At 43.5% G+C, this 26,542-nt stretch overlaps 2 protein-coding genes across 2 annotated transcripts in view; one reads left to right on the forward strand and one right to left on the reverse strand.

The window, feature by feature from the left end:
• The window catches only part of TEKT2 (tektin 2), a 103,381-nt gene that overhangs the window by 58,289 nt on the left and 18,550 nt on the right, over positions 1-26,542 (reverse strand). The window lies entirely within an intron of this gene.
• LOC309396694 (angiopoietin-2-like) overlaps positions 1-26,542 on the forward strand; it is a 45,073-nt gene that overhangs the window by 6,773 nt on the left and 11,758 nt on the right. The window contains exons 2-6 of the mRNA XM_081962042.1: positions 5,318-5,473; positions 7,789-7,910; positions 15,020-15,252; positions 17,407-17,534; positions 18,925-19,026. Coding sequence (XP_081818168.1) covers positions 5,318-5,473; positions 7,789-7,910; positions 15,020-15,252; positions 17,407-17,534; positions 18,925-19,026 — 741 coding nt within the window. The remainder of the gene's footprint in view (positions 1-5,317; positions 5,474-7,788; positions 7,911-15,019; positions 15,253-17,406; positions 17,535-18,924; positions 19,027-26,542) is intronic.

Here is a 26,542-nt window from a genome sequence, read left to right on the forward strand (position 1 = left end):
TGTGCGCCGTGTTTAAAGCTGATGAAGACACGCTTGGCTTAATTGCCAAGACTACATAGTGTTGTTGTTTTTTTAAATTAAGATTATCGTATATAAAATACAAAGAAAATTAGATAATTGGGAAATGAGAAAAGGAAAGATGGAGAAAAGAAAAGAGATGGGGGAAAGGGAAAACAAAGACTTAACTTCCAGTATTTTTCAATGCAACAAAGTACAAAATAGAATTACAGCCTCAATTTTTTGCTTTTGCCAGTTTAATAAGTACCGTTCATTTCTATAACAAGAACTAATTTAATCAGCAAAACCCAAATTCAAGATATCTTTTTTTTCCCTTGAGCACGAAGTCCAGGAATGGTTTCCAAGTTAAAAACAATACTGTCTTTGCTTAAAGCAGTTAATTTTGCCATCTCTGCTAATTCCATCACTTTTTCCATCTGTTCTTCCATTGCATGGATTGATGCAATGAGCTTAATCATGATTTATTAACTAAATTTGATGGCTGGATTCGCATTGCATGCTAAGCCCTGAATAGTGTCTTGCAAATTTGGGTTTGTAGAGTAAGACCAGAACAAATTAGGATGTAATGTGTTCCAGGAACCCTGCCAAAGAATTAAAAGGTTGAGTTGATTTGTTGAATATCATAATGGTCCAGTTTTGACAATGTAATAAAGTGTAAGCTATGTTTACAAAATACGATGATTGGATTCATACAAAGCACGAACCTATAATAGGATTTATTTAAGTTGGACTTTAAAAGTTGGATGAATTTGACCTTTGTGATTCCAAAAACTTGGCTTACAGTTTTGTATGTTTTGTGAACCAAATTGTAGCTTATTGACTAAGCCATCGTTAGAGAAAACAAAATTTAAAAGAGGTGTGAGCCCAGCCAGCCATTCTATCTTAATTCACACATCATACAGAGCCATCATTTGCTGACTAAGACACCACTGGCTGCAATCACAGATCAGATTAAGCCATAAAATCTAAATTGCAAAGTACCATGGATGGTTTTTGATGGGCTACTACTACCTGGCTGGAGAATTCTGGGAGTTGAAGTCCACTTCTCTTAAATTTGCCAAAGTTGTAGATATCCCTTTTTTTAAAAAAAAGTCATTTTGGGGGATGTCACATTTTTATAAATCCTGATCAGGCTCTTACCAAGCTAGAAAAGTTCAGAATGTATTATTAATAGTTTGGTTAAAAGAATGTGCAGGGAAATGTATAGTTAACGTTATGAAGGAACCTAGCAAAAAAGGATGAAGTTTCTGACTTAAGTTATTGGAGACCTTTAGAAAGATACGATCATGTAAATAATCTCTAAATTTAAATATTTTTATTACATCACTGGCCAGCTAAGAGGACCAGCAGGAGGCGGACCAGAGCTGAGAGATTTCTGTTCTTGGTGTTGCTATCTACGGATTGTAGGGTTTTTTTCAGCCTAATTGGGGTAGCCAACTAGAGCCAATATTACGGTAGTGTCTAATGACAGATACTAATCTTCAGGTGTTCAAAAACACCCCACCCAAAAAAGAAAATAGAAATGGAGCCAGGAGATCTTATTTCAGTAGAGCCGTGATAGCAAACCTATGGCACATGTGCCCGAAGTGGCATACAGAGCCATGTTGCCTGGCATGCGTGGCGCAGTAGTGAAATTCAAATGTTTTTACTACCTGTTCTGTGGGCGTGGCTTGGTGGGCACGGCAGGGGAAGGATACTGCTAAATCCCTATTCCCTCCCCACTCTGGGGCCAGCCAGAGGTGGTATTTGCCGGTTCTCTGAACCTGTCAGAACCTGCTGAATCTCACCCCTGGTGCGGCATCGCCCAGTCATCTTCCAGGTTTCTGGTGCACATGCGCGTGCAACGATCAGCTGGCCTTCGTGCATGCAGCAGTGCCGGAAACTGGAAGAACTGGCCAGCTGATTATCATGCGCGCATGTGCGCCAGTAACCAGAAGACTGGCTGGCTGGTGCACATGCGCGTGGCAGAAACCAGAAGTTCATTTTCCAGTGCACGCATGCCCGCTGGGCAGCTCCTCTTCCAGGTTGCAGCCCAGATGAGCATGCGAAGCGCAAGCGCGCACTCACTCCCGTTTAGGCACCCAGTACTGAAAATGTTTGCCATCACTGGCCTACAGAATTCCCTTCAAGGTCTCTTTGCTGGTTTTCCTTGCTTCGTTTTCGATCCATATAATCCACTCTGCTGACTGGGGCGCCGGGGGGGGGGGTGTCTAGGAAAGATTTTCACAGATCTGGTTTATCTCTTCCAAAGACCCCCACATGTTCCCACTGCAATGGGGTTACACAAATATGCTCGGATTAACTGGAGTAATTTATTCCTTACAATTCAAGCATGGAGCCAGACAAGACCAATCTGTTTCTCTCTGGCTGAAATATGCTGATTTCAGGAGTTTGTAGAAGCAGCTGTTTCTTCAGCTTGCTGACAGATTTCAAAGGCTTGGGTTTCCAGGTATGAAATTGCATTGAGAAATAAATCACACCCGAGAGCAGCTGAAGAAAAGAAAGGCAAGAAGTTTTAGTAAATTGCTAAATTGCTTTATGGTGGCCATTAACCAGCATTAGAGAACCGATATTCAAATATTCAAAATATCCCAAACTAAATTGACCATAGCCAATAGCACTAAGACTTATATACCACTTTCTAGTTCTTTACAGCTCTCTCTAAGCGGTTTACAGAGTCAGCCTATTGCCCGCAACAATCTGGGTCCTCATTTCACTGACCTCAGAAGGGTGGAAGGCTGAGTCAACTTTGAGCCCGTCAGGCTCGAATTCCTGGCAGTGGGCAGAGTTAACTTGCAACAATGCATGTAGTGGCCCTTTACTTCAATGTCAGGATAGTTATGAATAGTACAATTTTTTTTTTGACAGAAGTAACTAGCTATTTTTATTGAGTTAGTTATGTCATGCCTTTCTTAATTTTACAAATAACTCAAAGCAGCGAACATATCCAATACATCTTCTTCCTCTTATTTTCTCACAGTTGTAACCCTGTGAGGTGGGTTGGACTCAGAGAGAGCAACTGCCTAAAGCCAGTGGTGGGATTCAGCCAGTTTGCACCTATTCGGGGAGAACCGGTTGTTAACTTTCTAAGCAGTTCGGAGAACCGGTTGTTGGAAGAAATCTCTCTGCTTTTGTTTTTCCCCACTTTACAGGACTAATCCTGTAAGGAAGGCAGGAAGGAAACATTCTGGTGTTGTTTCTAGCCTAATCTTTATTGCCCTGCTTACAGAAACTGCCTCTCTGGTCAACCCTTATTACATTACAATAGCTAAGGTGAAGCACTCATTGACATGAGTGACGTTGAGTTGGCCATGCCCACCCAGTCACATGACCACCAAGCCACGCCTACCCAGCAGGTCATTAGGGCAGAGAACCAGTTTTTAAATTATTTGAATCCCGCCACTGCTAAAGTCATCCAGATCTGGTTTTCATGGCTAAGGCAGAACTACAATTCACAACCTCCTGCTTTCTAACCTTAACTACTATCTCTTCATTTGTCTCTTCTTTTGATTAAGAGAAGCAACTAAGGCCAACCAACACACATCTTTTCGAGGGTCTTCCATTTTGCAGCGGCTCATCCCATGATCCGGCTCAATCCACTAGAGATGTTAGTTGGAGGATTTGGGGAGTTGAAGTCCACCCATCTTAAAGTTGCCAAGAAGTGGAAACTCTAGAGAAGTGCTGGGTCTTTAAGGCTATGTGGAAGGGTGGGAAGATCAGGGCCAGAGTTGGTTCCTACCAGTTGGGACCGGTTCAGCCGAACTGGTAGTAGTTTGGCAGCCTGCGTCTCTGGAACCGGCAGTGACCCAGGCTTGCCACACCCCCAAACAGGTTCTCCTACGGGGCCGCCATCTTGATTTTGACTGCACACATTTTTTTTATTTTTTCAATGTTTTGCGCATGTGCAGACCTATTCTTGTGCAATTGCGCACAGAACCAGCAGTAATGCCGGGAGAAACCCACCCCTGATCAGGGCTATCCACATTTTGATGATAATGATGTTGCATAAGGTAGGATCTACAATAGATATGCCATGGATCCTACAGGTGACAATGCTTTCTGAAGAGAGAGAAAGAATGCCCAGTCTAGGACTGGGGACAGGCAATATTGCAAGAACAGGTAGTTCTCAACTCACAACCACAACTCACAACCACAACCATGACTGTGGGGATGTTGCAATGGTCACAAGTGTGAGGACCAATTCTAAGTTTCTTTTTTCAGTGCTATGTAACTTTGAATGGTTGCTAAAGGAATGACATAAATCAAGGACTGCTTGAAATTGTTTCTGTGTGTCTTGGCCAAGTCCCCTAAAAAGAGAAGAAAGAAGAAGTGCCAAATAGAAAAGATAAGGTTCAGCAAACGTTCCTGGCAAATGTATAGTTCTTAAGCTCCCCTTTACTTTGCAATCAGAAGATGTTGGTGGTGCAAGAATCAAGCCAAAATAAATTTACTGTGTAATGTACATATCTAGGAAGATATATGGAGATGCTTTGGAGGTTGGTTAGCCCTACTTAGAATACAAAATACAAATAGAGCGTATGACTATAGAGTAACAGAGTTGGGAGGGACCTTGGAGGTCTTCTAGTCTAACCCCCTGCTTCAAGCAGGAGACTGTATAGTGTTTAGAAAAATGGCTAGCTAATCTGTTCCTAAAACTTCCAGGGATGAAGCACCCACAACTTCTTCTTTTTAAAAAAGTTTTTATTAAGTAAACATTAAAAACGTTGGACATAGTGCGACGTTTCGAACATAATCATTTCCATGGAGTTTTTGATCTTACAACAATAACAGTTTGTATCCATTACATAGGTATGTGTAGTCAGTCAAATTACCTACACTTTAATCCCTTACATGATATAGCTACTTTCAGTACATATACATATCCAATTTTGACCTTTTGTACAATATTAATGCCATATTTTCCAATTCTTCACTCATCTGTGTTTCTCTGTCCCAACCTTTTTTGCTCATTTCTAGCCCTTGGTACCATTTGTCCCAGATTTCGTGGTATTCTGTCTCATCCTTGTCTTTGAGCTCTAGAGTCAGCCTGTCCATATCTGCGCACGTCAGTATCTTCTTTATTATTTCCTGCATCCACAACTTCTGAAGGCAAGTCGTTTCACTGATGAATTGTTTTCACTGGTGGTAAATGCCTCCTTAATTCTAGGTTGGATCTCTGTCTGGCAAGCTTCCATCCATTACCTTTCTCCTGCCCTTAGGTGCTTTGGAGAATAGAGTGACCCTCCTCTTCTCTGTGACAAACCCTCAAATTTAATCCCCATTGCTTATGTTCTTTCAGCTGGAGAGTTACATCCAGGACAATGTGAGGATGGAGATGTCGGAGACCCATTTCAGTTCTGTCCAGGACCACACGGCAGCCATGTTGGAAATTGGGACCAACCTCCTTAACCAAACTGCTGAGCAGACACGGAAGCTCACCGATGTAGAGATACAGGTGAGCCGATCTTCTTTTGTAGCCTTTTCCTGGATTTTTATCCCAGATGGTTATTATTATTATTTTTTAGAGCAAGGCTAATTCTTGCCAACTTACAGGGCCTGGTTTGCCTGTTTCAGCCATCGTGGCTCCACCGTTGTTTACTGAATATATCAAAGCTGAGATGACAACCAGAAGGGAAGATGGTCTCCAAACCACAGCGGCTGCTTTCGCAGAAACTATGCCAAAACAAAATGGGGGTTTAATAGGATGGCTGGGTTTCTACCACAAGCTTGACTTGGTCCCTGAATTCATGCTTTTCTGGATTTGCACAACTGAACAGATAGCCTAGGTCCATGATGGCAAACCTGTGGCAGCCTCCAGAGCCTGGGGAGGGCAAAAAATGGGCCAATGAAATTCGGAAACCATCCTTTTCCGGCTTCCGGAGGCCTCTTACCTTAAACCATGTTGCCTGGCAAACCCATCCAGCAATATCTGGAAACCAACCAGCTCCTATCCCAGTCTGTGCTAAATATAATTGAGATGGCTGTTAGATTGATGGCAGACTCCACCTCGCCACTCTTGCTCTCTGCTGTCAACCCATCCACCTTGCTGCTTAACATTTGTTGTTGTTGTTGTTGTTGTTGTTGTTGTTGTTGCGAAGTTCTGTCTGACCCATCGCAACCCCATAGACAATGTTTCTCCAGGCCTTCCTGTCCTTTTCCATCCTCTGGAATCCATTTAAGCTCACGCCTACTGCTTTAGTGACTCCATCCAGCCACCTCATTCTCTGTCGTCCCCTTCTTCTTCCGCCCTCAATCTTTCCCAGGATTCAGCTCTTCTCCAGTGAGTCCTTCCTTCTTATTAAGTGGCCAAAGTATTTGAGTTATATTTGAGTGATCGTCGGGATCTGACCTTCTAAAGAGCAGTCAGGGTTGATCTCCTCTAGGACTGACCGTTTTGATCACCTTGCAGTCCAAGGGATTCGCAGGAGTCTTCTCCAGCACCATAGATCAAAGGTCTCAATTCTCTGGCGCTCAGCCAACTTTCACAACAATCCATTGCAACTGGGAAAACCAGTCTCGACTATATGCACTTTTGTTGGTAGGGTGATATCTCTGCTTTTTAGTATGCTGTCTAGATTTGCCTCTGCTTAACATATTGATGCATTATTCTCATTCTCTGCCTTTGTCATTGATTATTTTTCACGCTCCCTAGGTTTCAGGAAAGACTCCGGAGCCTGGGGAGGGCGAAAAACCGGCCCTACGGGCCTACCGGAACTTCTGGGGTAATGGGGGAAAAAACATACTGCGTCAACCAGGGAACCAGTTCGGAGGTGTGGCAGGCCTGGGTCGCTGCCGGTTCCGGTGACCCAAGCCGGCAAACTACTACCGGTTCAGTCGAACTGGGCCGAACTGGTAGGAACCCACCTCTGGGTTGAATCTCTCCTTGATCAGTTTCCATCCATTATTCCATGTCTGGCCTTCAGGTGATTTGGCGAATAGCTTGATCCCCTCCTCTCTGTGGCAGCCCCTCACATATTGGAAGACTGCTCTCATGTCTCCCTTGGTCCTTCTTTTCATTAAGCTGGATATACCCAATTCCAGCAACTGTTTTTTATATGTTTTAGCCTCCAGTTCCCTAATCATCCTGGTTGCTCTTCTCTGCATTTTTTCTAGAGTCTCAACCTTTTTTTTTTTATAGTTGGTGACCAAAACTGGGTGTGGGACTCAAGGGGTGGTCTTACTAAGGCTTTATAGAGTGGTATTAGGACCTCCCTTGATCTTGATTGAATCCCTTTGTTAATGCAATTTAGGATTAAGTGGTTCAGCTTGATTGCTGGGGGGGGGGTCTATCATAAATATCTGAGGGATCTTTGGATCTTTGAAATATCTGAGGGATCTTTCACCAGGGGTGAAATTCAGAAGGTTCTGACCAGTTCTGGAGAAGCGGCAAATGTCACCTCTGGTTGGTCCCGCCCCCATGTATTCTCTGCCTCTCGAGTCCCAGCTGATTGGGAGGGAATGGAGATTTTGCAGTATCCTTTCCCCTGCCATGCACTCCAAGCCACGCTCCCAGAACCGGCAGTAAAAAAAATTTGAATTTCACCACTGGCTCAACCAGTGAGCTCCCTCAGATGGTTATTCTCATTTTGTATCAGAATAACTTCAGTTCCTATTGTATTTTAAGCCATCAGTCGTGATTTACAATCACACACTAAACTGAAGTCAAACCACCTGAAGATGGAGTATGCTGCACAAGGGTCCAGAAAAAGATATAGGAGATTTTCTCTGCTATTTCTGCTCTCTGGTGTAACCAGGTTTTCTAACAACCAGGTGCTCAACCAAACGTCCCGCCTGGAAATTCAAGTTTTGGAAAATTCCCTGTCTACCAACAAGCTTGAGAAACAGCTTCTTCTGCAGACCCACGAAATCAGCAGACTCCAGGAGAGAAACAGGTTAGTCATGTTTGACTTGATGTTTCATTCATCAGGAATAAGTGAAGCCCCACTTAATCCAGGGGCATTGGTGTAATCCTAGTAATTTGTTTCCTCCTCCGTGTATGTATGTAGGTATGTTGTGTATGTATGTACGTTTGGTGTTGTTATATATTTTATATATTTTTTATGTTTTATGCTCCATTGTACGCCGCCCCGAGTCCTACTTGGAAAGGGAGCGGCTAATAAATCCAAATTTATTATTATTATTATTATTAGTGCCGTTGTGGCATTGTAGAGCCCTAGAGCAGAAACTATTACAAAAATGAAAAAGAGCAGAAGTCCCAGAAAAGATGCTAGTGTTAGGAAGAGACTCAGACCATCTTCTCCCTGACTCACCGGGTGTTCTGACCGAGCTTCCCAACAGCATGAAGAAAACTCCTTATCCTAACAAAAAACCCTTTTATTAATTTGCTGTGAATTCTGCTCATTCACATCCAACCAAGTGGAGGATTTCAAGGGAGGATTTACAGTCACAGACCTTATCTGGCTTGGAAAGCTGCCAGGCTGTTATCTGCAAAACTTGGCAAGGAGTCTCGGAGAGACACAACCAATGAAGCGAACGAATTGCCTCTTGCAAACTCCACTCCCCTTTCGCTCCTCTTCTATTTCCTCTGGGAGGGGCCATTCATCGTTCACCTGTGGCTTTACTCCCAAGCAGAATCCTGTTCTTTAGCTGTTCCCTTCATCTGGCAACTCTGCGCATGCGCACACTGGGAACAGGCTCCAGCCGTTCGGCTGCCTCACTGATGTCTGACTTTGAAGGCAGCTGATAACTGGCATATGGCCCTGGTCCCATCTCTGCCTCTGACACAGAGCCCTCATCAGAGCCTTCCCCGGACTCCAGGACTGGCCCATGTTCCTCCCCAACCTCCTCACTGTCCGAATCTGCTGCCAGCTCTGCTGGCTGCTGGCAAGCCACAACACCGGAATAAAGGATGGAGAAGAGGAAAATCACTTGCCAAGTCCTGTTAATTCATCTTATCTCAGTACAACTGAATTCTAGTCGTCTTCTGGAGTCAGCTTCCTGATCTGGATAATTTTGAAGGGAGGACAAACATTTTGGTTTCTTATGGAGAGAGAATTCAGCACCTCTAGACATAGCTGGATAATTTTTTGTTGGAAAAACAGTCGATAAAGTTGCCTCTGCAACAGAGATGCGTTCCTATTGGTTCGGCTAAACCGGTAGTGGTATGCATGCCTGGGTCATAGAACCGGCAGCACCCCAGGCGTGACATGCCCCCGAACCTGTTCTCCGGTCACCGCCGCCATCTTTTTTCTAGTTCAGTTTCCATTGAACTGTGCATCCAGGTGCGAGCGAGCGAACTGGAACTAACGCCAGCTAGAATCCACCCCTGCTCTACAGGTAGTCTCTGACTTACAATCCTTCATTTAGCCACCATTCAAAGTTGCAACGGCACTGAAAAAAATTGAACTTACAACAGTCCTCTCGCTTATGACCGTTGCAGCATCCCCACGGTCAGCTGGTTAAGCATTAACATCTTTGGCAAAGAAAGATCATAGAGTGGGGTGAAACTCATTGAACAACTGTCTTGCTTAGCAACAGAAATTCTGGTCCCAGTTGTAGTTGTAAATTGAGGACTCCCTGTACAGAGCAAATCAGACAAATTCAAGGAACATGTTGAATTTAGAGATGTCTGCATATTAAGAAAAAAATTGAACCACAAATTATAAATTATAATACAAATTATTTCTTGAGCCACAAATTATAAATGTTGTGCAACAGCTTCTCCTACGTTTTTTTCTTCCCCTGGTTAAGCTTGTTGTGTGAGGATAGACAGTATAAGACCTGTTACTATGATTTCAGACAAATGGCTATCCAACATCTTTTTAAAGTCTTCCAGTGTTGGGGCATTCATAATTTCTGGAGGTAAGTTGTTCCACTGATTAATTGTTCTGTCAGGAAGTTTCTCCAAAGTTCTAAGTTGCTTCTCTCCTTCATTAGTTTCCACCCATTGCTTCTTGTGCTACACTCAGGTGCCTTGAGGAATAGCTTGACTCCCTCTACTTTGTGGCAATCCCTGAGATATTGGAACACTGCTATCATGTGTCCCCTAGTCCTTCTTTTCATTAAACTAGACATACCCAGTCCCTGCAACTGTTCTTGATATGTTTTAGTCTCCAGTCCCCTAATCCTCTTTGTTGCTCTTCTCTGCACTCTTTCTAGAGTCTCCACATCTTTTCTTCATTTCACATGGAATTCGTTCCAAGGTGGAAATTCTAGAAGCAGTTGCCCTGAAGTAAAGACTAGATTTATTAGTTAAACACTACACAACTCTGTTTCTACATGGTCTGGTTCAGTATATTACAGGTAGTCCTCAATTTACAACATTCATTTAGTGACTGTTCAAACTTACAACAGCACTGAGAAAAAGGGACTTAAGACTGTTTCTCATCGTTACAACCTATGAACCTACATTTCGCTTCTCATCCAAGAAACTTGAGTAGCTTCTTTGCTGGTAATATGGTACTGCCAACCAGAGCATACAAAACTTTTGCTAGACCAATTCTTGAATACAGCTCATCTGTCTGGAACCCGCACTGCATATCGGACATTAATACAATCGAGCGAGTCCAGAGGTATTTCACGAGAAAAGTCCTCCGCTCCTCTTCTTACAACAGAATCCTTTATGGCACCAGGCATAAAGTTTCTTTCCCAAACACCCAGGTTTTAACCTTAGACCAGTGGTAGTCAACCTGGTCCCTACCACCCACTAGTGGGCATTCCAGCTTTCATGGTGGGCGGTAGGGGTTTGCTGTAACTCTGCTTTATACATTTTATAAAGTAAAGTTACTTCCCTACTTTATAAATCACCATTACTGTGGACCCGGTGGGCGGTTAGAAAATTTTACTACTAAGAGAGATACAAAAGTGGGCGGTAGGTATAAAAAGGTTGACTACCCCTGCCTTAGACTGTCTACTGTTGACCTCACCCCATTCCTAAGAGGTCTGTAAGGGGCGTGCATAAGTGCACCAGTGTGCCTACCGTCCCTGTCCTAATGTTCCTTTTTATTCATATCCATTTCATGTACTCAAATCATGTTTATACTTATATATGTTATCTAATACATGTTTGATGAAATAAATTTTTAAAAAACCACCTTCAGAAACATCTTCAAAGAAACATCAAGAAAATCCAGTTGCCTCCTGAAAAAGAGCACCTTTGGGGCAACCATGAGCTGGATGACTGAGAATCTCTACAGACTTTTAGCTGTGCAATTTGGGAGGAACTTCCTTTGAATGGTGTGGGGGTAGGAATGGATTTCCAGAGGAAAAACTGCAGACTACAGGAACCATTTCCACTACTTAGGTGACCCTGAGGACACAGCTAAACCTCCAAGTGCTTCAACAACCCTCTAAAAGGATGCAAATTACCAGCTGTCTACAAGGAGTATAAATCCTTCCGTTTCCCCACCATCCGGTCAGAGCTGAAGAAGCTTCTTGGATGAGAAGCGAAATGTCTTCAAAGAAAATAACAGAAAGTCAAGTTGCCTCCTGAAAAAGCACTTTTGGGACCGTCATAAGTTGCATTTTTCAGTGTTGTAACTTTGAATAGTCACTAAACGAACTGCTGTAAGTAGAAGACTGCCTGTACAAGGAACAGTCATAAGTCATTTTTTCCAGGGCTGTTGTAACTTTGAATGGTCACTAAATGAATGGTGTTAAGTTGAAGACCATCTACATATAATATGATGGAGGGGACATGGCACAACAGTTTACAGTGGCCAAAAATGCTTTAAGGGTTTTAAAGCATCTTTCCTGACGCCATCGTAACTCCGAACAGTCATTAAACAATTGTAATAAGTTGAAGAATACTTTTTCACTGATTGGCTAAACTTAGGTGGGTCACAGACCCATTATTAACCATGTTTGGAGCATAATTGTTCACTATTTTGGTTAGCTAAAACCTTGTGTCAGTCTCACTAGCAGCCATCAACAGACACACAGAGACAAACTATATTTACATACCATTTGAAAGAGACAATGTAAAGCTTTTGGAGGAAACAAAAAGACTTCAACACAACCTCTCTAGCACCAAACATTCAGATATGCAGACATCAACACCAACCAAACAATCAGGAAGACGACAATAGGCTAAACAAGGGGCTACCAAGGAAAAAAACTACACCCCACCGAACAGCAAGCTACTGAATACAAACAGGCAGCAAAACCAAAACCTAGTTCTTCTGATGATGTTATCTAGTTGGGTGATGAAACATCTCCAAGCAGACAACCAAGCTCAGAGAGCACCGCCATCTTCATTCCTCTCTTGAAACAGAATTCAAACTATCTATCTGTCACACTGGGGCTCAGAATCCCAGATAGCGCCCCAAGGTTCGGGATAGCTGGTAAGTATTTTAAGGGAGATTCGAGTTAATGTCAGGGTTCCAAATAGCATCCAAAATAAAATAAGAATCCGAAGCAAGAGGTTCCTCAAAATTCTAATTTATTAAAAGGGCCATGTTGGCACATCTGGGAAAACCTGAATCTGAAAGCTTCCAGGTTTTCCCGTCCAGTTGAAAGTCCAAGATCCTGCCTCAACACCCACCAGTTCATCACATGGTCCAATCCTCCACTGCCACGAAGACAGAATCCACCCATCCAGTTTCAGCCAGATGCAGAGACAAAGATGACCTTGACTTTCTAAGAAGAATGTTATTATGGCTACATATCACCCAACTCCATATAATCCCGGTTCTCATTTTCCCACAGTAGAAAGTGTGGCAGGCCTGAAGTCTAAAAAAGAAAAGATGCCTTGCAGGCATGACAATATCATTGAAAAGGCAAGCACCTAGTAATGCTTGAAAAGCCAAAAAAGGGTATTAGTGTAATATTTTGTTGGTTTATGAATGTGATGTAAAGATTAAGGGCATGGACTACTGCCAGGAAGAGCCAGGTTTAAGCCCACCTTATGCCATAGAAGCTCATGAGCTAACTTTGGGTCAGTGATTCTGTCCACTGTTTGTTTTTTAAATGAGGGTTGCCGTACTCAATTTCAACAGGGAAGTGTGTTTTGGGTCTGGGGTGGTGTACCACTCAATAGAAACAAGGCAACTGTGCCTTTTCCTGGTTCTTCTGGCGGCTGTGACATTCTAGGAAAATTCGCCCATGAGCTATGGAAGTTGCAGCTGCCACACCTATGCCTATACTGTTTTATTCCCCCCACCCTGCCCCAATGGAATCATTTGTTTTTAATCTTGTTCACCGACCAGAGTTCCTTGGAGAGATAGATGGCTGTATGGCAGTGATGCTTAACCTTTTTGGTGCCAAGTGCCCAAAGCCCTCCCATGCATGTGCCCCAATTCCCAAAATGCAATGCGAGCGCCCCCGTGCATACGCCACGCCCCCCGGCCCCCGTTTTGGTTTCTAGGTTGCTTCAGGAGGCTTTCTAGGCCCAAAATAGGGCCACAAGGGGAGCCTCGCACGGCACCACATGCCTCGTTTTGGCTTCCCCAATCTCCACAGTTTCTCCCCCCATCGCACTCTAGCTTTCTCCTCCATTTCTGCCACAGAGTGGCACCTGTGGAGGGGGGAACCTGCGGAGATCGGGGAAGGCACGGGCAGCAGAAATGGAAGAGAAAGATAGGGTGCACTGGGGGAAGAATCTGTGGAGATCAGGAAAGGCCCCACTTCCCATGCATGCATGGCAGAGACTCAAAGACCAGCTGGCCGGAGGGAGGCATGCGTGCATGGACGGTAGAGCTGGGCTGGAGCGACGAATGCCATAGGTTTGCCATCACGGCTATACAGAGTACATTGGATGGATGGATGGATGGATGGATGGATGGATGGATGGATGGATGGATAAATGTTTCCTTGCCTAGGTGACTGTAGAAAAAAAGAAAGTGAAGGGAACAGGATTGCTGCTTTCCTTCTTCTGAATAAACCAATACAAATGTGGATTTACTTGGAATAAAGTGGGTGGGGGTAGCATTTTCTGAGTAGATCTAGAGAGGCAGAAGGTGCTGGGGGAATATACAAGCATGTGTAAACATGGAATGTGCTCTGTATGTATGGATCTTTTCACAGGGATCTTTCTGTATGGAAAACTTTATATATACAGTATCATGGTAAAGTTTTAATATATTGTTGAGCTTTGACCACGAAAAAGAATATTCAGCAATCTTTCCCCTGAGATGACAGAGGAATAACAGTAAGTGAACATAAAAGTATAATCCAAGATTATAAATCTACAGTAACTCTATTTTTCTAGTGCTGAATTATTTTCTTTGCTCCCCAGCAAACCTAATAATTCTTTAGATAATTCTTCTAAATGACAGGTATAGCATTGAAAAGCGTTTTTTCGGATCAGCAGTGGTCTGCAAAACATTTAACCATTTTTAAAATATCAAAATAGAATAAGCCCTGATCAAGTGGGGAAGTCAACCTACCCATCCCATTTAGCGCAGGGGTGAAATCCAGCAGGTTCTGACAGGTTCTGGAGAACCGGTAGCAGAAATTTTGAGTAGTTTGGAGAATTGGTAAATGCCACCTCTGGCTGGCCCTGCCCCCATCTATTCTCTGCCTCCCGAGTCCCAGCTGATCAGGAAGAAATGGGGATTTTGTAGTAACCTTCCCCTGGAGTGGGGAGAGAATGGAGATTTTGCAGTATCTTTCCTCTGCCACGCCACCAAGGCACAGAACTGATAGTAAAAAACTTTGAATTTCACCACCGATTTAGCCTACCCGTCCTTGGAGTGAACTAACAAAATAACAGAGTTAGAAGAGAATATGGAGATCATCTAGTCCAGCTCCCTGCTCAAGCATGGGATCCTATACCATTTTTGACAAATGGTTGTCCAGTCCTTTCTTAAAAGCTTCCGGTGTTGGAGCACCCACAACCTCTGAAGGCAAGGCAAGCTGTTCCACTGGTTCCACTGATGATGTTACCTAGTTAGATATGGAAAAGTCTGCAAGAAAACAGCCAAGCTCAGTGAGCACCAAGGACCTGACAGTCCAACCCTGGGCTACAAATATTCTATTGGTACACAAAGAATTGCATCAACTCTGAGTTTGAGAATCAGAATAAATTGTCCCTTTTCTTCAGCTTCCTAGAGAAGAAAGTCTTGGCTATTGAGAACCAACGTGAGGAGGAGCTACAGGGCCTGAGGACCGAGAAGATGGAAATGCAGAAGCTTCTTTCTAAGCAGGTGGACCTTGTTGGACATCTGGAGCAACGCCTGGGTGTTGCCTTGCTGAACAACACAGCCCTCCACAAACAACAAACATCTTTGGCTGAGACAGTGAAGCATCTGATAGGCTTGGTGTCTCAGTGCAATCGTAAGTAACTTCCCCTAAGTGTTGTGGTCCACTGGCAGCCTGCGGAGCTGGCAGCAGAGTCAAAAAATGAGGAGGTTGGGGAGGAACATGGGCCAGTCCTGGAGTCTGGGGAAGACTTGGGTGAGGGCTCTATGTTGGAGGCAGAGAGGGGGCCAAGGCCATCTGGTAGTTATGTGCTGCCTCTGGAGCCTCCAGAGTCTGACATCAGCGAGGCAGAAGAACAGTGTTAGCCTGTTCCCACTGTGCACATGCGCAGAGCTTCCAGGAGGCAAGAACAATTAAAACAATAATGGTGACTCAGGCTTGGAGATGATTAGCCCCTCCCATAAGACATAAAGGAGGAGCAAACGGATGTGAGCCTTTGCAGGAAGCAATTTGGTTCATTCTGGTTGATTCAAATACTGAGAAGCTCCGTTTGGCCTTGCAAAACTAATCAGCAATTAGGTCTCTGGCAGCGTTTCAAGGGAGATAAAGTGGGGTGCTTATTAGCATTACTCTGAAAGACTGTGGCAGACATCTGTCGGACTCTTTACAGACTGTTTGTGAATCATTACGGCTGTGAATGACCATAATTCACAGCCATTTAAATAAAAAGAAGGTTTTGGGGACTGTGTGATTTATGCTTTCTCAGGAAGCCTAGGTCAGAAGACTAAGTTTCAAAACTTGGCCATCTGGCCCAATTGGGATTTCAAGTCTGGTGAGAACCAGGACAATACTAGCATCATATCGACCAGAGGTCTTCAAACTTGGCATCTTTAAGACTTGTGGACTTCAGCTCCCAGAGTTCTGGGAGTTGAAGTCCACAAGTCTTAAAGTTGCCAAGTTTGGGGACCCCTGATGTAGACTGTGTCTTTTTGCAGAAAAATCCATGACAAAGTGGCTAAGAGATCCCCACCTTTATAAAATCTAAGCAGTATGTGGCTCTTTCTTTTCTTTGTTAGCACTTCCTAAAATTTGGAATCCTTAGTGCTCTCTGAGCTGGGCTGTTTTCTCAAAGAAATTTCATTACCCAACTAGGTAACATCTTCAGATGGTTGGGTAGTGAAACATGTGCAAGAAAACAGCCAAATTCAGAGAACACTAAGGACTTCATAGTTCACCCCTCAGTTATAACTGTTCTCTTCTATTCATACTTCCTAAAATCTCTAAATGACCTCACAACTTGGAGTTCAGTCAAGGTCTATTTGAAAAAAAACTGTTTTGCTCCTTGGAAACCCTCCATCTGCTCTGCAAAGTCTCTGGGATACATTTTATTAGAGAGAGGATGAATTCAGACTTAAAGGTAAAGGTAAAAGTTCCCTTCACACATATGTGCTAGTCGTTCCTAATTCTAGGGGGCAGTGTACATCTCCATTTCAAAGCTGAAGAGCCAGCGCTGTCCGAAGACGTCTCCGTGGTCATGTGACCGGCATGACTAAACACCGAAGGTGCACAGAACACTCTTATCTTCCCACCAAAGTGGTTCCTATTTTTTTACTTGCATTTTTACATGCTTTCGAACTGCTAGGTTGGCAGAAGCTGGGATAAGCAACAGGAGCTCACCCTATTACGTGACACTAGGGATTCGAACCACCAAACTGCTGACCTTTTGATTGACAAGCTCAGGGTCTTAGCCACTGAGCTACCGTGCCCCTTAAGATATTAATACTGTAACCTTAAACCCACAATCTAAAATGATATGTAGACCTTAAACCTGTATAATTAAAGCTGATATCCAGGATCAAAAGCCCTTGATCATCCAGTCACTCATTTCTACTTCTGGTTATCCCATTTCTGAGAGTAAGATGCTAGAAGGGTCTTTCTTAAATTTCTACACATCAAACGATCTCAAGATTTGCTTTAACCTGATTTTAGAAGCTCCTTTTTCAGCTCAGGTGACTCTTATGGCCAGGACTAAGAATATTTGCAGCCTTTAGTGTAATCCCTATTTTTCTCCTTGCATTTTTTACATGCTTTCGAACTGCTAGGTTGGCAGAAGCTGGGACAAGTAACGGGAGCTCACTCCATTACGGGGTGCTAGAGATTCGAACCACCAAACTGCTGAACCTTTCTGATCCACATGCTCAGCATCTTAGCCCCTGAATGTCATTGATGCACCCTCTTTACCCTAACTGGGCAATTGTACTGAAAATGACTTCTGCTCTCACCCCACAGATGTTTCTTTCACCCAGATGCCAGATGAGCAGAAGGTCTTCAAGGATTGTGCAGCTGCATACAAAGCGGGGTTTTCTACCAGCGGAGTCTACACCCTTCGGCTCCCCAATACTACAGCCACTGTAAAAGTGAGTGTATGTACCAATGAGCTTTGTCCTTCTAGACAGGCGAGATTAATATATCAGAGTAAGCCGCAGTATTCTTAAGCACGATTGGTTGAAGAGTTCATTCATTCTTATGACTGAACCTTTGCACAGGTAGTCCGTGACTCAACAACACTTGTTTAGCAACCATTCAAAGTTATGACAGCACTGGAAAAAAGTGGCTCCCGATTGGTCCTTGCACTTACGACCATCCCAGCATTCCAATGGTCATGTGATCAAAGTTCAGGCACTTGGCAGCTGGCATGGACTTTCATCAGTTGCAATGTCCTGAGGTCATGTGATCACCCCTTGCAATCTTTTGGCAAGCAAAGTCAGTGGGAGAAGCCGGATTCACTTAACAACCATGGCAAAAAAAATTGAAAAATTGGTCACCATTCACTTAACAATTGCCTCACTTAGCAACAGATATCCTGATCCCAGCTACAGTCATAAGTTGAGGTCTACATATAAAGCTAAGTTACAAAGGCTGTGCCCACATGAAGGCACAATGTGATCTGTTTTAATTTTGGCTTTATGTGAAGAATGAAACCAGGCATAAACCATGGTTTAATTTGGTCCATAGTTTATGTTGCTTCACTTAAAACCATTAAGTGTAAACATCATATTTTAAGTTTTAGATAATGTATAGATCCACTCATTATATAAAGCAATATTAGGCAAAACAAGCCAATGAAGAATTATATAATTGGTATAAGAAATAGGCTTCATCTGATGTCTAGAAGAAAGAAATTTCATAATTTGGGCACTACTACTAAGAGCTACGAGGGGATGCGGTGGCTCAGTGGCTAAGACGCTGGGCTTGTCGATCAGAAATGGCAGCAGTTCAGCAGTTCGAATCCCTAGCATCACGTAACGGAGTGTGCTCCCGTTACTTGTCCCAGCTTCTGCCAACCCAGCAGTTCGAAAGCACGTAAATTATGTAAGTAGAAAAATAGGAACCACCTTTGTTGGGAAGGTAACAGCGTTCCGTGCGCCTTTGGCGTTGAGTCATACCAACCACATGACCATGGAGATGTCTTCGCAGAGCGCTGGCTCTTCAGCTTTGAGATGGAAATGAGCACTGCCCCCTAGAGTCGGGAACGCCTAGCACATATGTGCAAGGGGAACCTTTACCTTACTAAGAACCACATCTGTTTCTGATCCTCCCAAGAATGATGCTAGCACATAACCTAGCCAATTGAAAGGAAAAAGGAGATTGTAGTTTGAATTTAAAGACTAAAATCTCCCACTCAGAAATCTTTTTTAAAATTAAATCTGGAAGAAAACTGATAGTGGAGTTTTCCATGTGCTCAACCAGTTGTTCGTCATAATTTGGGGAAACTGCTCTTCCATTGATGTTCTGCCATTCTTCCAGGTACTGTGTGACATGGAGACCAGTGGTGGAGGATGGACCATTATCCAACACCGGAAAGATGGTTCTGTGGATTTCCAACGCACCTGGAAGGAATATAAACAGGTAAGAACTGATATAAGTCTCCCTGACTTAACGTGACAAAAGAATTCAGAATGAATTGGATCCAGACGGAAGAAACAATGGATGGAAATTAATCAAGGCGAGAAGCTACCTTGAACTAAGGAGAAACTTCCTAACAGGGAGGACAATTAACCAGTGGAACAGCTTGCCTTCAGAAGTTGTGGGTGCTCCAACAGTGGAGACTTTTAAGAAGAGACTGGACAGTCACTTGTCTGGAATGGTATAGTGTCTCCTTCTTGAGCAGAGAGTTGGACTTGAAGACCTCCAAGGCAGGGGTGGGTTCCAGCAGGCACTATTCCTGGTTCGCTCGTGTGCCCTTTGCAATAAAAATTGTTCTGTGAATGCCAGAAGCAAAAAAACAAGATTGTGGCACGTATGGTGCTGCCAGGAGAACTGGTTCGGGGGTGTGGCAGGCCTGGGTCGCTGCCGGTTCCAGCGACCCAGGCCACCAAACCACTACTGGTTCAGCTGAACTGGGCCGAACCAGTAGGAACCCACCACTGCTCCGACATCCCTTCCAACTCTATTCTGATTGAGTTATTTTGCACATTGAAAATGAGATGACCCGGAGAAGATTGAGCAAGAAGCATCCTACCTATTTTCTATGCGCAAGCAGGAAAATCCATCATTTGAACTTCTACTGCAATCGGTAGGAAGAGACCTCAGTCACAGCAAGTGCTGGACTTTTGTTCAGCTTCTGCAAGGTTTGCCAGGCGTTTTATTCATCAAAGCTTTTGCGACTCTGAGCCAGGCTAGTTCTAGGGTGGCAATTAAGCCACCAGGCTTTTTTTCCAGTAGTGAGAGAAAGGCTTATACCAGGGGTGTCCAAACTTGGGAATTTTAAGACTTGTGGACTTCAACTCCCAGAAATTCCCCAGCCAGCATGGCTGGCTGGGGAATTCTGGGAGTTGAAGTCCACATAAGGAAGGAGGGAAGACAGGCCCTGAATCGGGAAGACAGGCCCTGAATCTTGGTTCAGACTTTGGTTTATTATAACATTGCAAAAGACTGGTCAAGGAAAAAGATATTTGCAGACAGAGGCAGGGTGAGATCAATGAGGCATAACATTTATATTTTTATCTGTATGTTCAGACAGACCATGAGGGGTGTATCCTGTTATCTGTCTAGGACAGGGGATAGTCCCGTGTTTGTCTCGCAGATGTTAAATGTTCCTTGACGTATTTTTATTCTCGGCTCTTTCTGTACTTTTCCATTTCTCCTTTTATCAATTTAGCAAATGTATGCCTGCGTATATGCTTACGTCAAAATGACTATATAAGATTGTTGTTTGAGACTGTTCGGGGTTCAACCCCCCTTATGCTATTTTAGCTGTTTGAACCTGCGCAATAAACTTTCTTGCATTGCAAAGAGCTGGTCTTTGAGTCCTCAATTTCCACAACAACATGGCACCCCAGATGGGACTCTTAGACGAGGCGAAATTTCGCTGAGGGCAGGTTTCACCCTTCGAATCCAGGGGAGGCCACTCCCGACTTCCAAGGCGCCGTGGGGAAAACTTATCTCCAGGAAAAGGTAGTGGCCTCCCGTGGGATCGACGGTGCTGGAAAACCTAGTCCAAGAACCCTTGAATGCAAGAAAGAAGGTCTGACCTCTTTTCCTGGCCAGGACGTGTGTGAAGACTTTTCAGGCGAGTATATGTTAACTTTCTGAAGTACCTATCTCATTTGAAGATAGAAGAGGGGGACTGATCACCCCCCTGGAGTCGGGGCGTCGACCCTAAAGAACTCCGTGTTAGGTTGTGTGGGTGGTTGTCACCGCAGTTCCCGTAAGTGGTCGTGGTTTCCGAGGCTTCGGGTCGGTGGATGTGCTGTTAGAAATGGGTGGGTCATCGAACATTGCCAGCACACCGTTGGGATGCATGTTGAAAGGGTTTGAGTCCTATTTCATTTACACCCATTATGCAACGCCCTATCCTGGAATTTCTAAAGAGAGATTAAGATACATTGGCCCCACCTGGGGGTGGGGTGGTCAACTCAGGAATCTTTCAGAGAGCAAGTTATAATCAGTTGTGACTTTTGATTTACCAACATGAGGAAAAATATCCCAATCAATTTCCCTATATAGATCAGTGGCGTACCATTGTGGTAGAGAGGGCGGATGAGCTCTTACAATGTCAGGCGGAAATGGTGCGGTTATGCATTGCCAGACAGAAGGGAAATAAGTGTAAAACATCTAAAAAGAATTGTAACAATTGTTGTAATGAGAGCATAGCAAAACTTCAGAAAACAGAGAAAAATGTAGCTAGTGAAAAGAAGAGGATATGGTGAGGCCCCCGTGCTGCGGCAGGAGGGGGGGGTCACCAGCAGTGCGTAGGAAGCAGAAACTTGCAGATGTTATGCCAAAACCAGAAATCACTGAGGGGAAGTCTGTGAGTGAAGATGAAGAATTGTAATATGTGGATGATGTGTTAGTGACAGGCCAATGCGAAGACATTTGCTGGGAGAATACCACAAGATTGTTGGATTTGTTATTAGATTGTGGTTATAGAGTATCCAGACTGAAAGCGCAGTTGGTAAAAGAGAAAGTGAGATATTTAGGCTATGATATTGAACAAGGACGCAGATCGCTAGGACCAGAACGAAAAGAAGCAACTTAGAACTGAAGAGAAACTCCCTGACAGTTAGAACAATTAATCAGTGGAACAGCTTGTCTCCAGAAGTTGTGAATGCCCCAACACTGGAAGTCTTTAAGAGGATGTTGGATAGCCATTTGTCTGAAACGGTATAGGGTTTCCTGCCTAGGCAGGGGGTTGGACTAGAAGACCTCCAAGGTTCCGTCTAACTCTGCTATTGTATTGTATTGTATTAACACTTAGTGATAGTCATAGGATACTAAATAAGTAATCAACATAAATCATACTAGGATACTAAATAAAATAATATAAATCGTAAGATACAAGCTACAAGGTTATAGTCATAAGAAGATAGATAATAGGAAAGATGAAAAGAGAAATAATAATACTACCTTGATTCTCTGAAAATAAGACCTCAATTGGGCTTTTGAGCTCATGCGCTAAAATAAGCCCTCCCTAAAATATTGCACACAGCAGCAGCCATGAAGTGAACACGCTTGCTGTCTTCTGTGCCTCAAAAATAATGAGACCTCCCTGAAAATAAGGCCAAGTGCTTATTTCAGGGATCAAAAGAAATTAAGACCCTATTTTATTTTCGGGGAAACACGGTAGATAGAAGGCAGAGATATGCAGATAGTCCTCGACTTACAACCACAAGTGAATCCAAAATTTCTGTTGTTAAGCAAACTATTTAAGTGAAATTTGCCCCATTTTGCGACCTTTCTGCCACAGTTAAGTGAAACTGGCTTCTCCATTGACTTTGCTTGCCAGAAGGTTGCAAAAGGGATCACATAACCCTGGGACACCTCAACTGTCATAAATATGAGTCAGTTGCAAAGTGTCCAAATTTTGATCTTGTGAGCATGGGGATGATGCAATGGTCATAAGTGTGAAAAATGGTCGTAAGTCATTTTTTTAGTGCCATTGTATGTTTGAAATGTTGCTAAATGAACTGTTGGAAGTTGAGGACTACCTGTATTGCCATTGTTGTTACAGGATTATAACAAACTAACATTTTCTTGTCCTATTAATGTGCACACCCCACATGCAGTACAGTCAGTATTAGATAATAAGGGACACTTATGGATAAGTAACCAGAGATTGACTAAGTACCAAGCCATGTTGATTGAAAATCCCCAAGTACAGTTGGTAAGGTTGAATCCAGCTACATTGATGCCTACAGAGACTGAAAAGGAACATGATTGTTTGCGAGTATTGGAGACTGTTTATTCAACTCGCTCTGATCTGTCTGATATACGTTTGAAAGATGCAAAGTTTTATTGGTATACAGATGGCTCCAATTATATGCATGAGGGGAAACGTGTGGCTGGATATGCGATTGTGGATGATGAAGGTGTTGTAGAAAGTGGACCGATAGGAGGGAAGTGGAGTGCTCAGGTGGCAGAATTGTGGGCATTAACAAGAGCTTTAGAAAGAGCAGAGAAAGAGACTTTGAATGTGTGGACTGATAGCAAGTACGCTTTCCTGACCTTACATGCTCATGGAGCAGTTTATAAGGAAAGGGGTTTTCGAGATTCTGCAGGGAAGTATGTCCAGCATGGACATTTGATTAGTCGCCTCATCGATGCAGTACATAAACCTGCAAAGGTTTCTGTTATGCATTGTAAAGGCCACCAGAGGGGGGACGATAGGATAGCCCAGGGAAATCGACTAGCAGATTTGGAAGCCAGAGAAGCAGCCAAGCGAGCGGGCCCTACTCCTGATTTAGCAATTCATGTGGCAATGGATTTAGGAGTGATTCCACCAGAAATAAAGCCAACATACACTCAACAGGAGTGTATTAAGGCCACTCATGATTTACATGCTAGTATAAAAGAAGGTTGGTATGTGATGCCAGATAAAAGAATATATGTGCCGACGTCAGTAGCATGGACATTGGTCCAGCTATCACATGAAACTACTCATATGGGGAAAACTGCCTTAGAAACCGCCCTGAGTAGGGATTATTTCATTAATGGACTGGCTGGAATAGCAGCGAAAGTCGTGGCCAAATGTATTATATGTACTAAGGTAAATCCGAGGCAGGGACCACTCTTGCCCCCTGGTACCATCCCGGTGTCATATCTCTCAATGGATTATTTAATGATTGATTTTACAGACATGCCAAGGTGTGGCCCTTATAAAGCAATGTTGGTTATGGTTGATATGTATACCGGATGGCCAGAGGCTTTTCCCACTAAAACAAAACAAGCTAGAGAGGTGGCTAGACTGCTCCTTAAAGAGATAATCCCTAGGTTCGAACTTCCATCCCATATCTCATCAGATAATGGGCCTGAGTTTGTCCATCACATTAACCAGGCGGTGGCTAACGCAGTGGGGATCAAGTGGAGGTTCCATAGTGCGAATCACCCTCAATCGGGAGCGATGTCTGAAAGAATGGACAGAACCCTTAAAGAAAGGATCATTAAAATCTGTGCGGAATGTCATTTGAAATGGACTGATGCCCTTCCATTGGCTTTGTATGCTGTCAGGTGTTCTCCCCGACGCCAACATAAACTGTCACCTTATGAGTTAATGTTTGGGCGTCCACCTACATTGTTGAGAAGAAACTTGGCGGGGTGGCCTGATTTGGGACATAAGGGGGGTGTTTGGAATATGGAAATGGTGCAGGAATTAAATAAGCAAGTTGAGAAACTCCGAAATTATGTTCAAGAACAAAAACCCCCACCACTAGTGACTAAATGTCACCCATTTAAGCCAGGAGATAATGTGTGGGTAAGACATTGGAAGAAGGAACAGCTGGAAGGGAGAAGGAAAGGTCCATATGTGGTTATAATGGTGTCTCCATTGGCAGTGAAAATAGCGGAATCCAAGTCTTGGATTCATTGGACAAGGGTTAAAGCTGCTGATGTGGGATGGAACGTGTCGGTGAACCACAAAACCCTACGAAACTGACATTCAAACGTACTTAAATCATATGTATTATGTATGTAAATAGGTTAAGTGTACCCAGGTTGTGTTGAGAAGGCGGAAGAAGAGGACCTAGCCCTGCAGGGACCACAACCCGGAAGCTAGTTCCCAAGCATGGCTGAAGATTGGTATGGACACATGTTTGAAAGCTGGGTGTGGGAACTTTGGATATTAGCAATAGGATCACTAATGATAGTATTATTCTACTACTGTCGTGAGCGATTTTGTGGTATTCCAAAGCCTGTGGATCCTCTGATTCCCTTGCCCACTCCAACTCCTGAGGGCCAACAACAGATCATGTGGCTTGAATTCCTGGAGGAAAGAAGAAAGGCCTCCTATTATATTAGACTGTGGGGATCCAATATTTCGGGGTTGGGAATGGGTTACTCATATCAATCAGTTAAAACCTGGATGGAAAGGGATATGTACCTTACAACATAGCCGCATAGCGAAGAGAAGGAAACAGCGAAGTGTTGGGGAAAAATGGCCTTTAGGGGAAGGTCCCTGTACTCAATGTTTAAATGATGGAGCCCTCTTCTTTCGTTTGGAGAAACCAAAAATATGTACCAGGTTTGACTTAACCACTTGTGCTCGATCCGGGAGAAGAGGTCTAAGTATATACAAAAGATGTAATGGGACAGAAGGGGTACTATGTTATCAGGATTGCAATGGCTCATTGAATCACTGCCCACCCCCTCGTCAAACACCCACCAAAGCACACGTAAAAAGACTTTCCCCACAAACACGTGCACCAAAATCTCATGTTACACCAAGAGAAGCACCTAGACGGGCACCTCACTCCACCGAGGCCCCTGATACCTGTTCTCCTTGTATTACAAAGGCACAAGTAGGGAGAACCATTCTTAACACTTTAGTCTACCACACACAATCACCTAGAAACTGTAAGCCTCAGCTTGTCAACTGCATACATAACCAAACCATGTATAGTTTGTGCAACCATGATGGAAAAATTATTTGTTATAACCCTAGTACTCCCATACGATTGAATGTGACCATATATGCTGGATTGGCTAAATATGGCTCTCGTAATACCCCTGAAGGTGACGGGAAGTTGTATTTTCTCAATTATACTCTAAAGTTAGAAAGAGGAAAAGACCCCTTAAGAATAAGCTTTGATGCATGTATCGCCCTGAGCAAAGGATGGGGTTCCACCTGTGGAGACGAGTCTTGGGTAACAGCCTACCAAGCAAACCATAAATATTTGTGTTCCGCTAACTTGAATTGGGCTTATGGCAACCCAAACCAATGGCTCCCCTGTGCTGGAAACACCCAATGCTCTGGCTGGAAGTGCATCTGTGATTATACTGGAGGGGGTTATAAGGGCTGTAAGTATATTACTTCCTTTAGAAGAAGCAGTGGAAATGTAGTAGAGTTAGAAGTGGACCAAAGGCATCCTGCTGTAGTAAGTTATGGATTTGGAATAGATGGCACAGGATCAGATCCAAAAACGTATCTTACTATAAAGGTGGAGAAAGTATTTGAAGGTGAAGTAAAATCCCTGGGATGGTCGGTTTACGATAATCTACGAAAATTAGAAACTCCCCTTTTAATAAGCGCAAAAGCCAATAATCTTTTTGTAGAGCTTGCCGAAGAAGTGGCCAAAACCCTTACAGTCAAGAATTGTTTTGTGTGTGGAGGAACTAATATGGGGGAACAATGGCCATGGGAGGCGCTGGAGGCTCATCCATTGATCTATAATAATCTTTCCAAGGCAGGAAATATTACAAAGAGGGAACAGCTTACAGGTATTGTCTGGACACTCACCACTAATCTTGTAGGAAGAAACTGTTTTGCTAGAAATGGTACACATTATGTAGGAGAACTTATTTGCTTAGGAATTTGGAATGAAAAGTATAACCAATGGACATCACCAGGTAATGCCACAAAACCTGAACATTTTAATAGAACACATCTAGGTTACCTGAACTCATCCCGGACGGCTGATGAATGGGTAGC

The sequence above is a fragment of the Natrix helvetica genome, assembly GCF_964273705.1.
Source record: "Natrix helvetica genome assembly, chromosome: 9".
Taxonomy (NCBI): Eukaryota; Metazoa; Chordata; class Lepidosauria; order Squamata; family Natricidae; genus Natrix; species Natrix helvetica.